General features: G+C 44.7%; 1 protein-coding gene across 4 annotated transcripts in view; it reads left to right on the forward strand.

The window, feature by feature from the left end:
• LOC118775757 (neurofibromin) overlaps positions 1–17,044 on the forward strand; it is a 94,893-nt gene extending 77,849 nt beyond the window's left edge. For 2 of the 4 annotated variants that reach the window (XM_036525830.1, XM_036525832.1), the window contains 15 exons: positions 595–656; positions 1,223–1,364; positions 1,804–1,905; positions 2,836–2,976; positions 4,032–4,158; positions 4,692–4,823; positions 5,078–5,213; positions 5,715–5,872; positions 6,445–6,570; positions 6,687–6,814; positions 7,125–7,225; positions 7,959–8,101; positions 8,483–8,529; positions 9,011–9,227; positions 12,204–17,044. In XM_036525830.1, coding sequence (XP_036381723.1) covers positions 595–656; positions 1,223–1,364; positions 1,804–1,905; positions 2,836–2,976; positions 4,032–4,158; positions 4,692–4,823; positions 5,078–5,213; positions 5,715–5,872; positions 6,445–6,570; positions 6,687–6,814; positions 7,125–7,225; positions 7,959–8,101; positions 8,483–8,529; positions 9,011–9,227; positions 12,204–12,346 — 1,905 coding nt within the window. In that variant the 3' untranslated portion in view covers positions 12,347–17,044. The remainder of the gene's footprint in view (positions 1–594; positions 657–1,222; positions 1,365–1,803; positions 1,906–2,835; positions 2,977–4,031; positions 4,159–4,691; positions 4,824–5,077; positions 5,214–5,714; positions 5,873–6,444; positions 6,571–6,686; positions 6,815–7,124; positions 7,226–7,958; positions 8,102–8,482; positions 8,530–9,010; positions 9,228–12,203) is intronic. The other 2 variants (XM_036525831.1, XM_036525833.1) reach the window with 1 other exon arrangement.
• Positions 17,045–17,078: the final 34 nt, after the last annotated feature.

Consider the following 17,078-nt stretch of genomic DNA (forward strand, 5'->3'; position numbering starts at 1 on the left):
TCGGCCTATTTTAATTCATGATTTCATGTAAACACATAAATAACCTAAAAAAAACCTGACCTGAGCACAACCTATAGAGTAGAGTCCATTTGGGTTTGAGTCAGGTATTGGACCTCTAATGCACACTAGTAGACCTGCCCCCAAAACAATACAGATTCATACCTTTAGACACTGCACAGTATATTGTTACACAGTGCGTTGCTCCCCATGCAAAAGATATTGGGGAACACGTTATATGCACTTTGCTATCATCCATAGTAGCTGGGTCATTACTTCTTGTATTAGTTTTCCTCTGTCACTTCCTCTTTTAGTTTCCTCTCTCTATTTTTATTGCCTGCTCTAATGAAAATGTATCTGTGGATTGGACACCTGCCTTCAGAATTTTCCAAGAAGTCACAAGGGTCTTACAAGTGTGCCTGCAGCAGAGCCTGTAGTAAAACTATATTGAAACTTAACGTACTCGATGGGACACAGGAATGTAAACATAAGCGTAAGGTTTTTTTTTTCCCTGATGTTTCTCTAAATAGTGTTAGCAAGCATACTCTGAATGTTCACTTCATTCATGGTTAATACATGTCCGGCTTCCTCCACCAGGCCTGCATGAGGGACATCCCAGCGTGCAAGTGGCTGGACCAGTGGACGGAGCTGGCGCAGAAGTGCGTACATGTCATTTCACATGTTCCACCATTTCTCAGTGAAGGACATTGTGCATTTATCATTTATAATTTCCTCATATTATATAATACTAGAGCCACACCCTTGGAGCTATATCGAGTGCATTGTAACAAGTAAAAATAAGAGCCCCTGCATTACTAGTTCATATCATGTGGTCAGTTAGCATCGCAGACAGTTAGCATCTCAGAGATGAATGTGCTTATGCAAAATTTTCTGTGGACGTTCAAGCGGAAAGGGCATTTTGTGGTCCAGCAGTGGGCTCAACTCAGCCAGTGTGTCCACCATGTGTGGACACACCTCAGTGGATCACTCTACAAACATGGGGGGATCCACTTTAGTTGGGGTGTCCTACTGCCAGTGAGTTGACTCGCCTCAATGGCTGTCACCCACTCTCAGTGGATGAGTTAGCCTTAATGGCTGTGTCTTTCTGTGTAACATATGGACTCAGCTTATCAGATGGATGCACAATGTCCTGCTTCCCTTTATGGAGTGTAGCGGTTGCACCTTTGCCTGTACATTGACGCTTAAACCCCTCCCCTCCCCTCAGGTTTGCGTTCCAGTACAACCCGTCGCTGCAGCCGAGGGCTCTGGTGGTGTTCGGCTGCATCAGCAAGCGTGTCTCGCACGGACAGATCAAGCAGATCATCCGGATCCTCAGCAAGGCAAGTCCTCTGCTCAGCATCGACCGGGTGTGTTTCCGCTCGACCTCCGGCACTCCGTCACCTCCCCTCCCACATCCATGCCTGCGGTTCCTAATGCATGCTGACGCAGGCCCACGCACCATAGTCTCAGAAAAGCCCAGCATGACGTGCTCTCCGCCCCCCGAGACGTAAAGCATGGAAAACTTGTGCTCCTTGGTCTGTGGAACAGAATATATTTGGTAACCAAGCAATCATGCGGAGCACGCCCTCATTTCAGTTTTTGCTGCCGATGCCACCTGTTTGAAGATCTATGTTGCATTCATAGACACCGTAGTTAATGCCACAGTCCGCAACCTCAAAAGGTGGACTCCGGCCCCTAAACATTCTGCATTGTGTGCATCTTTAATTCACCCCTGTTCTGTCCACGGTGCTTTTGCTCTGCCTCTGTCACTCACCTCATTAATAAACGGTTATGCTCTGTCAACAGGGTCTAGAGAGCTGCTTAAAGGGCCCAGATAATTACAACAGCCAGGTGCTAATAGAGGCCACTGTCATTGCCCTGACTAAGCTGCAGCCTCTTCTCAACAAGGTATGGAGCCAACTGAGGTTCAGAACGAACACCTCTCCCCCCCTACTTTACAGCTTTATGGCAGCAGTGTGGCGTAGTGGTAAGGAACAGAGCTTGTAGCCCAAAGGTTCCTGGTTCAATTCCCCCGTGGGGCACTGCCATGTCTATCTGTGTCTATCACTGTCTGTCTGTGTCTTTTAGTTTTTATTTATCGATGTCTGAATATGGGAATCTGTTCTTCCTGTTGTTATTTGTTTAGCAGGTGGGCTCTTACAGGGCTTACATACTGTGGGCTATGCACTTACACGGAGTGGATACTCGCTAAAGCAATTAAGCCTAAGCGCTGTGATGAAGCGTACAAAGAAAAGTGAGACTGAAACCTTGAAGCTGCAAGCCACAGTCCTTAACCACTCTGTCACACTGCTGGTGTGAATCAGTCTGTATCTGCCAATGTCTGCGTGCTGGTGTGGAAGATCTATTCATCGAATATTTTGAAGCACACAGTCCATTGAGTTTAAATGTTGGATATTCAGCATATAAATATTTCCATATTCCAAACATTAAACAAAAACTGCTCTTCTGCAGTAATTTTCTCAGCTCATCGTTTCTCGGAAGTTCCTTTGTTATCAGGTTTCGACATGTACTTGTTGCATTACTGTGAAAAGGAGTGTTATTTTTTTCCCCCACAAGTAAGGTCAGAGTTGTTGGTGTAGCTCAGTCATGTATGTTTGCATAAGGGATATCAGTCAGTGATATTAAGCAGTGATATTGGAAAGCTTAGTAAGTGAGATCCATCTGTTGATTATGGATGCTACAGAGCTCTGTTGTGAGTAAGCAGACAAGACAGAATCTGACTGAGCTGGCGAGTCTGTGAGGCAGACCCGTGTGAAGTAGCCTGTGGGAGAGACGGGCGCTGGGTGTGACCGTTGGTGACGGGTGTTGGCCCCTCAGGACTCCCCCATGCACAAGGCCCTGTTCTGGGTGGCAGTGGCGGTGCTGCAGCTGGACGAGGTGAACCTGTACTCGGCCGGGACGGCCCTGCTGGAGCAGAACCTACACACGCTGGACAGCCTTCGGGCCTTCAACGACAAGGTGCTGACCTCACCGAGTCCACTGTCCCACACTGTGTCACACACACAATCACACAGACTCACACACGAAATGGACAGCCTTCGGGCCTTCAACGACAAGGTACTGACCACACCGAGTCCACTGTCCCACACTGTCTCTCTCACACACACACACACACACACACACACACACACACACACACTCACACAGACTCACACACACGAAATGGACAGAGGGCAGGCCTTCAATGAAAAGGTCCTGACCAAACTTAGCTGAGTATCTCACCTACTCGTACTGAAGCATGTGCGCACAGACACGGACACACTGTAATGCACATACTCGCACGCATGCACAAATAAACAGGCACGCACACTCGCTGAACAGCCTGCAGGCTTTCAGCGGCAAGTGACCGCACTGAGCTCAGTATATCTCTCTCTCTCTCACACACACACACACACACCCACACCCACACAGACACATACTAACCGATATATGCACGCACACAGACAGATAAGACAGATTGCATTTTGGGTTTCAGATACAAGGTAATGAACTTAGTCATACATCATACAAATAGAGACAAAATTACTCGCTCATGCACACAGTCACAGAGAGACATGAACAGTAAAAAAGTGGTTGTCTGACTGACACAGTGAATAACAGAGGTAAAATTAAGGTAAAATTATGAAGACTGACAAACACTGAACTAATTAGAGCAAAAAACTTGGTTTGTTTAAAAACCTGTTCCAAAGGGATTGATTTACCATCTCTGGCTTAAATAAGCACACAGAACTGTGTGCTGAGCCTATTTAGCAGAAAATGGATCTGACACCCACTAACACAACTGGTGTTTTTCCTGTCACAGTGGTATTTCCTGTTTTGTTTTTATGAATGGAGCCCAAACAGCCATCTCTTTTATTTCATCTGTATTTTTATTCACACTTTCCAAATAAAAGATTCATTCTATGCTGTGACTGTTATGACAGGTATGAAGCATGTGGCTTGGAGAGTGATGATATGAATCCATAAATGGGATGCCATGTAATGTTGCTTTTCCCGCCACCTCTGCCTCACAGAGCCCAGAGGAAGTCTTCATGGAGATCAGGAAACCGCTGGAGTGGCACTGCAAGCAGATGGATCACTTTGTGGGCCTCAACTTCAACTCCAACTTCAACTTCGCACTAGTGGGCCATCTGCTGAAAGGTGGGCAGCCATACGCAACCAGAGCTGCACCATATCTGTGTCAGATGCAGAAGCCAGCACAGAGGGTCATTGATGTGTCCGTCCGCATGTAGCTGTGGTGTCACGGTATCTGATGACGCCTCCTCCACGGGCTGGTTTGAGTGTGGTTGTTCTTTTGTTCTGTGTGTCTCCTGTGGTCAGTGTAGCGCACAGAGAGGTGTCTAATTTTAGACCCGTGTGCATATGCGTATCTGAACTCAGTGTTACACTTTTACGCTGCGTTCCGCTAATGTCTGACATCAGAGCAGCATTAGTACCGCAGGTAGTTTACAGGTCTGCTGCACTCACGTACTTTTCGTCTGTCTGAGATGTCACACGTCTCTCAAATCGCAGATGTTTTTCTGCTGCATATATACACTTGACTGCGGTTTTGTTCCCATATTATACACCTTTCTGAGTTCAGTACCGCATGTGTGCACCTATTTGAGTTCAGTGCTTAGTGCATACAACTGCATTCAGCATCTCTCACCACTGCCCTTGCTTGACCTTACCAGGGTACAGGCACCCCTCCCCCACCACGGTGGCGCGGACAGTGCGGATCCTCCACACGCTGCTGGCTCTGGTGGGGAAACACTTGAACTGTGACAAGTTTGAGGTGAACACCCAGAGCGTGGCCTATCTTGCAGGTGAGTGGGACAGAAACCTTTCAGAGCTCCTGGCAGTGGACTGCTGTACTTTGAACATCATTACTGTAAGAACTGCTACTAATATCACAGAGGTGCTGTAGCTACAGCCAAATCATGCCTTACCCCGCTGCTGTTTTGCGCACCAATGTGCTCGGAGACACGTACTGTAATGTGCCAGTCCGCTGGCTGAATCGGACTAGCGGGAGTTTGCGAGTGCCGTGTTGCTGACTGTGTGATCAAACCCGTCTGCGCAGCCCTGCTCACGGTCTCCGAGGAGGTGCGCAGCCGCTGCAGTCTGAAGCACAGGAAGTCGCTGCTGCTCTCCGACGTCGCCATGGAGAATGTTCCCATGGACACGTACTCCGTGCACGCCAGCGACCCCAGCTGCAGGTCAGTGCACCTCTCGGGCGCGTCCCCTCCCTCGGGAGCAGCAGGCTCCAGGCGCAGCAGTGCTGATGTGTGGCTGGGTAAAACGCAGAGGGCGTGGCTGCTAATCTGCAACCATAGACTGTTTCATTTCACAGCAGCAGGCGCTTTTAGTGTCCTGCATAGCTCTGATACATGACTGCTATCAGCTGAATTGTACCTTTTTTTGACAGAAACATTAAAAAATATTATTACAATGAGTAATATGTTGAATTATTTATTACAGACGATTATCACTATGAATAATAATATTTAGTAATAATATTTTGTAAATATTTGTATCAGTTGGATTAGTAACATACAGCTAATGCCAGACTGAGAGAAACCTTGAAGAGTATTTATCTGCGGAAGTATGTTTGGGTTGGAGGGACAACTTCTGTAAGTTTAGCTTAAATCTGCTTTGGGTAGTGGAATGAGTGCATTTCCTGTCTCAAGCTCTGCGCCTCCTGCTCCTCTCAACCTTAGGACACTGCGAGAGAGCCAGCCCTGGGCGTCACCCAAAGTCTCGGAGCGCTACCTGGTGGCCCACTACCCCACGGTGGGACAGATCAGTCCGCGCACGCGCAAGTCCATGAGCCTGGACATGGGCCAGCCCTCCCAGGCCAACACTAAGAAGCTGCTGGGTAAGATCCATGGTGCCAGCGTCAGCTTCATCATCCCTCCACAGGCCAAAGTCTGGGATCCCCTACACTTTACCGGTCTCATTCTGATGCCGCCTTTGTGCTAGCCTGGATACAGCTCTGCCTCAGTGTTGCCTGGGTTTTGCAATTGGGTTTTTGTTTGCTCTACTTCTTGGTGTATCTTACCTAGGCTGGTACCAGTCTTTCTCTGCTCACAATCAGATGCAGTACTCCAAAAGGGAGGAGAGTGGACGTAGGCATGCATATTGTTGTGGACTAACTGATCAAGATGTTTTCATTCTCACACATCTAATGTAAACAAACTGTGCAGGAAAGCGAGGTCTTTGCTTGTCGTTCTATTTGGTAGCTGCAAAAAGCAGTATTAAATGGGATAAAGATATAGACAGTGCATTCTGTAGCTGATTGCAGAGCAGTTGTATAGAATGGCACTCTCAGTATTCCTTGTATTTTGTATATTTTATATGTTGAGAGTTGGGAGGTCATACCTGGGGGATCATTACAGTCCCCCCTCCCTGGTTTGACGTGTTCATCCCCCACTCTTGGTTTCTCCCCAGGCACGAGGAAGAGCTTTGACCACTTAATCTCGGACACAAAAGCACCAAAGAGGCCGGAGATGGCTGAATCCGGCATCACCACACCTCCCAAGATGAGGCGAGTGGCGGAGAACGATTACGAAATAGGTGCGTAGTCCAGTGCGAGCTGCCGGAGAGGGGTGGTGGTTGGAGAGGGGTGGCGTGGCGGGGTCGTCGCCTGACGCCGTCCTGATGTTCTTTGCTGTGTCCCTTCCCCACCGCAGAGACCCAAAGAATAGCCAACTCTCAGCACCACCACCTGCGCAAGGTCTCCGTGTCCGAGTCCAACGTTCTGCTGGATGAGGAGGTCCTCACCGACCCCAAAATCCAGGCGCTGCTGCTGACCGTCCTGGTGAGACCTGTGACCCACACTTACCTCTTTCTCTGTGGCCATATAATTCTCACATGACCTCAACAGCTTGAAATGAATTAAGTCCATATGTTAAGTACATCTCTTTCATGGGGATAACATAACATAACATGTATAAGACTCAGTGCTATATGTATAGTTACTGACATTGATTATTATCCCAGAAGCTTATTCCGTCTGCCCTGTGTTGCAGAATATAATTCCTTGTGTATTTGTGAACCGTGTGGATAATTGATTGAAAGTGGCCAGCAGATATGTGGATGTGCAAACAATGCTTTGTCCTGTGTTTCAGGCCACCCTGGTGAAGAATACGACAGATGAGTTCGACCAGAGGATCCTCTATGAGTTTTTAGCTGAAGCTAGTGTTGTCTTCCCAAAGGTCTTTCCAGTTGTGTAAGTCATGCTGACGAGGCTTTTTTTCCTGTTGACTTTCACCCATAAAGCACAGCTTTTGTGTACATGGTCTACTTTTTCTCCATGACTCATGGGGAACGGCAAAATCTAAATCTAAAAAATCAAAGTTTCTGCCGTTGCTAACGCCTCCTAGCTAAAGAGGGAAGGGAGAAGCTGAAGTGAAGTGAGACTTGCTGCCCGAGTGCACCGCAGCAGCTTCAGAGAACCTCTGCAGATACCTTATCAGCAGGATCTTGATACTGAATGAGTAGCTCTTGCTGGGTGGGTGGTGATTGGTGGGTTGGGGCCGGGGGTATGAGCTCGTTCATATAGATTTTAATCATGGTTGTTCTTTACTCTTGTTCTCTTCGACAGATTTTACCTCGAAATAAATGCCTTCATTTCTTTTGGATGTGTCACTTTTAGCTGTTAGTGTTACTTCCTCCTAAAAACCACAGCATCTGTAGCGTCAGGTCCTTTGAGCTGCGTTTCCTCTGACTCCATGGAAAAAGTGAAACGGCTGTTTAATTTGGTGCGCGGCAGATTTGTTTCCTGCTTTTTTGTGCAGCGTAAAAAAGAAGAGATCAGCGCACAGTAACGCTCTGCGCTGGCCACTCTCCCTCTTTTGCGTGCGTTGGCTGAGAGCGGCCCAGCTTAGCCTCGCAGCGATTGCGTGTGGCACAGGATGCAGTCTGGAACCTTCGGTTTGAACCTGTTTGGTTTCCTTTCCCAGCCACAACCTGCTGGACTCGAAGATAAATACCCTCCTATCACTGTGCCAAGACCCCAACCTCCTGAACCCCATCCACGGCATTGTGCAGAGCGTGGTGTACCACGAGGAGTCGCCACCGCAGTACCAGCCCTCCTACCTGCAGAGTACGGCCCCGCTCAGAGCGCACACACACACACACACACACATACACACACACACGAAATGCCACGCTACCTCCAATTTATTCAAATACGTAACCAAGAGAAAAGCCATGTGGCACTTTACCATAAAAAAGATGCCACCATTTAAGACAAGAAGCTCGTACCCACTGTACTCACGCATGTAACTATGGGAAATGCCACGTGACTCTGCTGACACCGTTTAACCCAGTTCAGACATAACCAAGGGAAATGTTGTGTGACCCCAAGCATGCATCATAAAACCACACCATTTAAGACAATAAGCTTATCTCCAGTTTATATTACAGTAAAACATCTCTCTGTCATTTCTGTGACCCCTCATTGGTTCTCCTCCATCTCTCCCAGGCTTTGGGTTCAATGGGCTGTGGAGGTTTGCTGGGCCCTTCTCAAAGGTATGTGCACTTTGATTTCTCATTCATTTCCCAAAGAGGCACAAGGATGAATGAATTTTATTCTGGTAAGAAAGAATACTCCCAGGAAGGAGCCCCTCAGTTGCCAAGAACATATTGATTTCTGAGCAATCCCCAAATCCCCCTTTCTTTTTTTAAGTGCTCGGTTGTTAACATATAAAATTTACTGAGTGAGAGGAGAGCCAGCACTCCGGTAGTAGTCTGACTGAGAGGCACCCTACAAACTTTGCATGTTAGCTTGCATCTGTTGTCTCATGACAGATGAGAGGCATTGCATAGCTCTCATTTTTTTTGTTTGTTCGTTTCTTACAAAACCAACTTAAAAGTGCTGCACCCCCACCCGACTAGCAGAGGGATGGTGTTGGAATCGTTTCCATTCTGCCTGCTGTTTGAGAGGGGATTTGTCAGCCTCCGCTAAACGGCTGCTCCTCCTCCTCCCCCCCCGCCCCCCTCCTGTTTGCAGCAAACCCAGATCCCGGACTACGCTGAGCTGATCGTGAAGTTCCTGGACGCCCTGATCGACACCTACCTGCCGGGGATAGACGAGGAGACCAGCGAGGAGTCGCTGCGGACGCCCACGTCACCGTACCCCCCGCCTGTCCAGAGCCAGCTCAGCATCACCGCCAACCTCAACCTCTCCAACTCCATGACCTCACTCGCCACCTCTCAGCACTCCCCAGGTGAGCCCCACACAAACACACTGCACAAGCGCCTGGGCTTTTTAATGGAATGATTGTTTTAAATGGTAAAAACACTTTTCCTTGAGGTTTTTTGAGAGGCTGAACCAAAAGTTTGCTTGAGTCTCTACAGCCTTGAACCTATGCACTCTTGCAATTCATCTGAACTGATTGTAGGTGAAAATCTCACAATGAGTTAAGTGCAAAGGTGAGAACATTGATTGTAACATAAATGTGAATATGAACTCAGGATATTGTCATGTTGACTAACTTAAGAAATGAAAGTAAATATCTTAGGGAGGAAATTTATTATAGGTATGTATTGTTGCTTATAGCAAGGATCAAAAGACCTTAATGCACACAAATACAAACCAGCAGCATGATTTTGTTGAATGTGCATGCAAAGGGACAAGTTAACCTTAAATTGTATGGAAAAAATCATTTCTATTCGTGATGACTTGATGAACTCAAGGATGTTGAGGATCTAGTGAGACTGTTTTGATTTCAGACTGAGTTTACGTAGGTACGTCTAATTGTTAGCGCTTCAGCTGAAGCCAGCTGTGTCCCACAGAAACTGTGTCATTCTGTCGCACACATAACGCTAAATCGAACACCAAATCAAACATTCATTCTTCTGTGCATGGCCTTGTCACCTTCTCACGCAAAAAAACGTACGCACTCTCATACGCACAAGCTCACATCCTGAAGCAGCTACACATTTGCAAGAGATTGTATGTGCGTGAGAATGAGGGCTGTTATGCTAATTGCTTTTTGTAGTAATGCATTGAAAATCTAGTCTTTCATTTAATTTAACTGGATAATTCTACCCACATGTGACCAAAATGGCAGGACACAGAAATCGTTCACATCTTCGCTGAAGAGACTTGCCAGAGATCCTTTTAGTGTTTCCTGTAGTGTGGCAGATGGAGGGGGGGTGTTAGATTATTACAAAGCCTCATTGAAAGACTTTCCCACTCATCACTATAGGGATAAATAAAGTGAACTGCTGTCTCATTCACATATATTTTGAACTAAATGTTCTAAGCTCATCGGGTATTTAAACACTGGACCCCTCTTGTTAGAAGTTGGAAAAGAAGGCTATGGCAAAAAAAAAAGTTATGCGTGCAAGTATATCTCTTCTTTCACAAGATATTTGAGGCCTCTATAAGAACTGCTTAACTAAATATGTTTGCCAAGTGCTCTTTATCAATTTAAAAATAAAAGAGAGAGATTGCGGACAGATCTAAAAACCAAACTATGTCAGAAAGACCGATAATATATTAACTAGATTTGAATTAACAGTGGTTGCTTTCATTTGTGAGATATGGCTAAACAAGACTAAAAATTCAGTCAGCTCCTCTTCAGTAAAACAGAAGGGCTACACCTCAGTTCTAGACATTTCCTTCCTCAGAAACGGCAGCATTTTACCAAATGTTTTGCATGTGTCTTGTTTCCTCATTATCATTTATTTTAATTTGTATGCATTCAGCCTAGCTTATTTACATTTGTTGTACTTTTCTTCTTTTGCTTTGTTGTGAACATGCATCTCTGCTGTGTGCTGGACGGGGTATAGTTTATAGACGATCCCCAACTTTGTCCCATTTGAGGTCCTCTGAAGTGGTGCCCCAGAAAATGCCTGGTACAAATAAAAACTATAGAGCTGCACTGGGCGAGTAATGTCCAAGCCTATAGTTTGTAAATTTTAGTAACATTTTTAAATAGCATATTTCTGTTTCGTATGGTGTGGTTTTTGTTTTAGCTAGTATTACTTTACCAAAGAACTGATACTACTAAATTCTGGGGATGAAGCCACATAAAGTAATAGCTTTATCCTTGTAATTATGACTGTGACTGTGGCATACAGAAAATATTATGGGCTATGTACTGCAAACTGAGAAGGTGATAGAATAACAGAAACAAAGAAGGTATTGTTTTTCTTTCATATGTAGTTATTCAGTTTTAGCTTTACCCCAGGTCATTAATATTTTTCAGTTCAGTCCATAGTATTATCATCAAAAATTAGACATTTGTTGCCATTGTTTGTTTATATTTTGGCTGTTCAGTATAATTTTTGCTTCGCTTTGTGTTAATCATCTTGTCTTTTGTTTTTTCATCTTTTCCTTTGGGTTTTCATGGTCACTCACTCCTGTTTCTTTACCACTCTGTGTCTGCGAAGCTTCTCTGCCTTGCTCTAAGTCCGCCGTTTTCGCGCCACACCTCGCCCGTCCAGGTACTCCTCCCCCTGCTCCGTCTTCATTCTGCACCCTCACCAGCCACAGTAGCAGACCTTCTTAGCAGGGCCTGCAAAAGTCACAGACAAATCCTTGATCTGGTGCACTGTGTAGGAATCGCACTGTGACCCAAGGGCATTGTGTTTTATTCCCCCTGGCAGTGGTGGAGGAGTAGAGGAGTTCAGTCTAGTCTGAATAGATATTTGTGTCCCTGCATTACTGAGCCACAGTGAGATACTGAGGCCTGGGGGCCAGAGCGCTACTGAATTTAGTTCATGTGGTTAAAGCTGTTGAAAGCATATGATGGGAGTTTTACAATGAAAGACTCTGTTTTTCTTTGGACTTGTACTTCGCGCCACCTTCTGCCTCATTTTTGTGCTGATGCGTAGTGTGGCTCTAGGACAGGATCCCTTCAGGAACGAGAGTTTCTCTCCAAAAGTGTATGGACAGGGAAAATGGTTTGGACGGTTTTTTTAGTCAAGAAGAATAAAACCTGTTGATCTTGACTCACTGTCAAGCAATGTAGAAAAGAATTGTATTATTATTAAAATTATGGAGCAGAATCTTTATGGACTATGTCGAGTAGTTGTTTGAAACAACCGCTGTTAGCATATGGCTGCTTATGTTGGGAATAGCAATGGTGCTGCGGTCACCACGCTGTCTCTGTGTGAGTGAGCGTGCATGCAGTGTGTCTTCCCGGCTCTTTCCCTCATGCCCTGGGCCCCCCCCCCCCCCCCCCCCCTTCCAGGAATTGACAAGGAGAACGTGGAGCTGTCCCCCACCGCGGGCCACACCAACAGCGGGCGCGCGCGGCACGGCTCGGCCAGCCAGGTGCAGAAGCAGCGCAGTGCAGGCAGCTTCAAGAGGCCCAGCATCAAGAAGATCGTGTGAGAGAGGGAGCCCGAACAAGCGGCCTGCCGCGCCAGTCTCCATGCTGCAACCTCTTTTCTCCGTTTCTCCTCGACGTTCGTCCTCATTTTCGTTTTTTTTTTTCTTGTCTTTAATTTTTGTACGTTTCGTTTTTTTCTTTGCCAAGTTTGCCTGACGATCAACATTAATCGAAGAACTGCCTGAATTTACAGCATCAATGTTTTTTGTTTTGTTTTTTAAGCCAGTCAGTGTTTGAGGCGTTACGGGAAAAGACCCTTTTTCTTTGTTTTGTTGGGAGGAGGTATCCTTTTGTGTAATGAAATACAATAGACAGGATTTTTTTAAAGACTCATTTTAGCTGAAGGAAAGCACTGAGTTTATAACCGCTGCAGACGGTGGTCATTCGTAAGCCATTTTCTCATTGCTCAAAGTCCTCGCTCTTTTATTTTTACTTTTTTATTTCAGCAACAAAAAGTATTAACAAAAGAAAATTTCTTTCATTTGCACACTTTTCTTTGATTCCACACAGCGTGGTGTTTTGTTCCTTTGGTGGATTGGGAGTGCATGTGGGTTGAAGGAGACTGTTAGTCCAGTACGTGCTGCACTTTCTTCCTGAGCTGAGAGATGTTAGTTGTCGGGGCTGAAATAGATCAAACGGGCAGGATTGTAAAACTCAAAGTTCAGGCTTCCTGCCGTTAAATCTCTATAGCACACAGGTACCGGGTGGCGTAGACCCTTTTCAGCCTAGCGGTTTGGTTTGGAAAATGATATTTGAGTGCACTGGGGCAGGGGGCGGGGGTACATTATGGCGCGTTTACCATTTGCAGGACTCTTGATATGATGGACGGTGGGTGCAAAGTAATCAAGTGCTGAAAGAAAACCCCTCAACACCAACAGCCGCCTTCCACATGCCCGATGGGCAAAGCCCAAACCAAACCCCACTGCCCCACGCCAGTGACAGGGTAAAAGAACTATTGCTACCGTTATAGCTTTGCTTTGGCTGTTAGGTACAACAGTTGGGAAATTACGTATGTATGGATCAATATGAGAGAGGAACACAGGGGACACCGGATAATTGAGAATCGCTTTAATGTACGGTCACAAAAGCCGATAAAATTTTTGAATATTTTGAAGATAATAATAATGATGATATTAATCAAGAAAACGCATACATCCACATGTATTATGGTTGCTTTATCTATTGCGTGCCTTGGGCAGGAACGTCAGATGTTTGTAGTTCTGGGGAAGTGGCGACACCTTGCTGTAGACCAAGGTACTAGCTAATTATACTCTAAAAAAGTGCTGTCGTCCTCCCCCCGCGCTACTAGTGAAGAGTTAGTAGCGAACAGAGAATTCACTCAGTGGAATATGTGAACAGTTAATGGGAGGGGATGTAGTTTCATCAAGTATGCTGAAGTAAGCTTGAATTCTGTTTGCATTTTAGACATTATCGCTGGTTTACAAATAGTTCCCTGGATTTCATTCGAAAGAAAAAGCAACAGGTAGAAACAGCTGTGAACTAGCTAAGGTCCATACATCAGATTTCGACATGTTTTTCGAAATGTTTGCTATGCCCGTTAGGAAGTCACAGGGCTTTCCTACAGTTATTTACCATATAAAATGTACATACAGTTAAAATCAGCATTATATACAGCATCTTATCATAAGCAAATATACAATCAATACCCTGCTGCCTGAAAGCAATTGCCCTGTATAGCTGAATATTCGTTACCGATATTGAATATTCATTACTTTCTCAGAACGTTTATTCATTCAGAAACAAACTGATTGCAAGACACTAGAAATAAAGCTTGTAAATAGTAGAGCACCTTTATTAATGATAATTACAATGGTGTCATTTTAATTTGTTTACAGTTTAGAAGATGACAATGGATACAGCTGTAACGTGCTAAATCAAACTTGCCAAAACACGTGAGAGAATCAAAATGTTGTTATGTGAGGGTTAATGTAACCTGTTGATTAGCTCTTGTCTGACACTTTGAAAGAAGACATGGTTTTCATTGCAGATCGGGCTGTTTCAAACTCTGTTCTGTACCTCAAGAGTTGTGTTTTAAGGCCCACCGAATACAATAATGCCGAGAAATCTTGAAGGATGGGAACCACAGTAGTGCTGTTGTCTGTTGTGGAATGAGGCTGTCTCTGTGACTGGGTCAGATGTCTAGTGTTGGGGTTGAGTGGGTTTGCAACATTTGTGAAGGTATGAAAACAGATTCCCACCATCTTCCCTCTTCAAGACCCTCAGAGAGTACACAATTCTTTGTGAGCTGGGGTTCAGTCCCATGAATCAATGCAGCAGGCCCAGAGACGCTGCGCCAAAGACTAGCTTGCACTAGCGAAAGGAAAATCAAATCTGTCTACCGCCGCTAATTCTTAAAGTGTTGCTGGTTTTTACACTCACCATTTTTAAAAAAAACTTATTCCACCCTGTAAGACCCTCTGCTCTTGAGTTCCTCTAAGCCTTGTGTAGGTACCACAGTGTTAGACACAGCTGGTGTTGTAATGCAGGTTTCATTTCAATATGTGGGGGGCCCTGCTTGGCTCTAGTTTGCCTGGCCGATCCTTCCCTTATACAGCAGGGAAGCGAACGCCATGACAAGAAAAAGTCAACAGTTCCGAGACACAGCCTGGCGCAGAGTATGTGTGAACATGTGTGCCAAATTCTGTTGGAAGAGAAAATGGTCACAACCGCAAACCCGTTTTGCGGTCTCCCTTGCCGATCACAGACCGCAGCGCTGACATTCGGGTTTGTGGTTAGCATTCATGGTTATATCCCCAGAGCAATTCCACAGTTTCTTTCTGGAAGTTCCACATTTTTTCTGAAAACTTTTTTTTTTAGGCTTTCTCTTTTAAATGTTCACAGAAGACCTGTTGAAAGTTGTGAGAACTGATTGGATGCACACAAAATATGGGGAGAGGTATACAAGAAAAAAGGGAGGATCGTAAGGCTGGAATCAGACAGCTGGGGGGTCACATTGGTAAAGTTAATAGTCTTTGTCTTCTCATAAAACTATCTAGTTGTCTTAACAAGCAACAAAAGTGCTATTTCATATATATGTATTTTTTATCTGGTTTGTGTCCATTACATTATGCATAAATAGATTTATTATCATGAGAGAAAAACACTCTCAAATATTGATTACTCTGATCAAGTGTGCAGGTGCTGACAATAGAGCACATGAACCCTGTATAATGAAGTAATGCTTCATAGGTGGATTTTGTTTACATGCGTTTTATATACTTGAATCAGGAGGATGCATGTCTGTTTAAAGTAGTCCTCCTCAAAGAGATCACCTAAAGGGAAAACTAAAAAGGCTTTCAAAACTAAACAGAACAAGGGTACCAAACAGACAAAGTATTATCCAGCCCAGCATAGTATGAAGAAAGCCAAAGTCTTGGAACTGCAATACAGAACAAGAACAAGGTCCCTGATCAATTGGCATGAGAGCTAACTGTTTATGGAAGAAACATAGTCAGCCTCATAGATTTGAAAAGTACACTCCATAAAGGCTTACGGTTTGGGGTGTTGCGTGTAATTCACCTTGTTAAGAAAATGCGGACCAAGCCACGAAACAATGCTAGCCACGAAGAAGTTTTTGAAGAATAATTTTAATTAATAAAAAATGTGTGTGTTCCAGGCTGTGTTTTGGCACTTTCCATACCCAAGCGTTTAGCCTGCACAGAGGTTACTCCATGCTTCTGCAGATGATGATCAAGCCCACCTCTCTCTCTGGGGCTCTGAAATACACCCCTCTCTTCTTTTTGCTAGTTTGTTTTCTGTGGACTTTGTCATGCTTACGCCGTTTGTTATGCATGAAGTGTACTTCTGCAGACCTTTATTGGTTTTCCACATTTCTTATCGACAGTGTCCCACATGTTTCAGGGGTGGTCGGAAGGCTTGTGGCTTGGTTTGTTTCGTGTTTTTTTTTTTCTTCTTTTCTCAAGGTCAGGGTTAGTGTCAGTGTTTGAAAGGGGCCTGAACAGCTCTAAAAAAATAGGCAGTTCAGAATATTATTTTGTCACCCTGGTTCCATGACTGGATTTAAATTTTTGTGTTTGCTGCAGTTTATCTTCCAGCAACATTGTTGTGTGTGCCAGCAGAATTAGTTCTTTAAAGACCATATGCTTACAAAGTATAAATCGCGGCTTCAAAAAACTTCACAGCCTAAACCTAAAAATATTTTGGGATTAAAAATGACTTTGGCATGGGTGACATTTAGTTCTCACCATAGCTTGTATTACATCTTGTTTCAAAAAAGGAATGTAGATCTTCAGTAAGAATTTAATTTAAGGTATTCAGTGAGTCACATTTCAGTACATGAAGGTTTTAACAAGACATAATTGAACAAATATCGCTAAATAACAATACTGAAACCGAATACATTTGTGCTGTGTGAGTACTAGTTCACTCAGTGGCCTAGTGGACCATCCTTTTTCACAGCTCCAGTGCATCCCATTTTTTGGTTTGATAATTATGAGGTAAATCAATTTGGACTACTTTGGTGCCAATTCATCAGTAAAATTCTTTAACGGGGACAGTACATCAGATTAAAGACCAGAATAGGAAATTTGCCGCTGCATCAAGTTGGTCCGACGGGCAAGATCTGTCACTCCTTTACTCTGGAGAACTTGATGCGGCTAACAGGTAGCGTGCTCACAAGTAGAGTGCCAGGGTTAAGAGCAGCAAGCATGAGGAAAGTCACAGCCTTTTTTGTTTTAATTTTAATTTTCATTT

Source organism: Megalops cyprinoides, chromosome 3, assembly GCF_013368585.1.
Source record: "Megalops cyprinoides isolate fMegCyp1 chromosome 3, fMegCyp1.pri, whole genome shotgun sequence".
Classification (NCBI taxonomy): Eukaryota; Metazoa; Chordata; class Actinopteri; order Elopiformes; family Megalopidae; genus Megalops; species Megalops cyprinoides.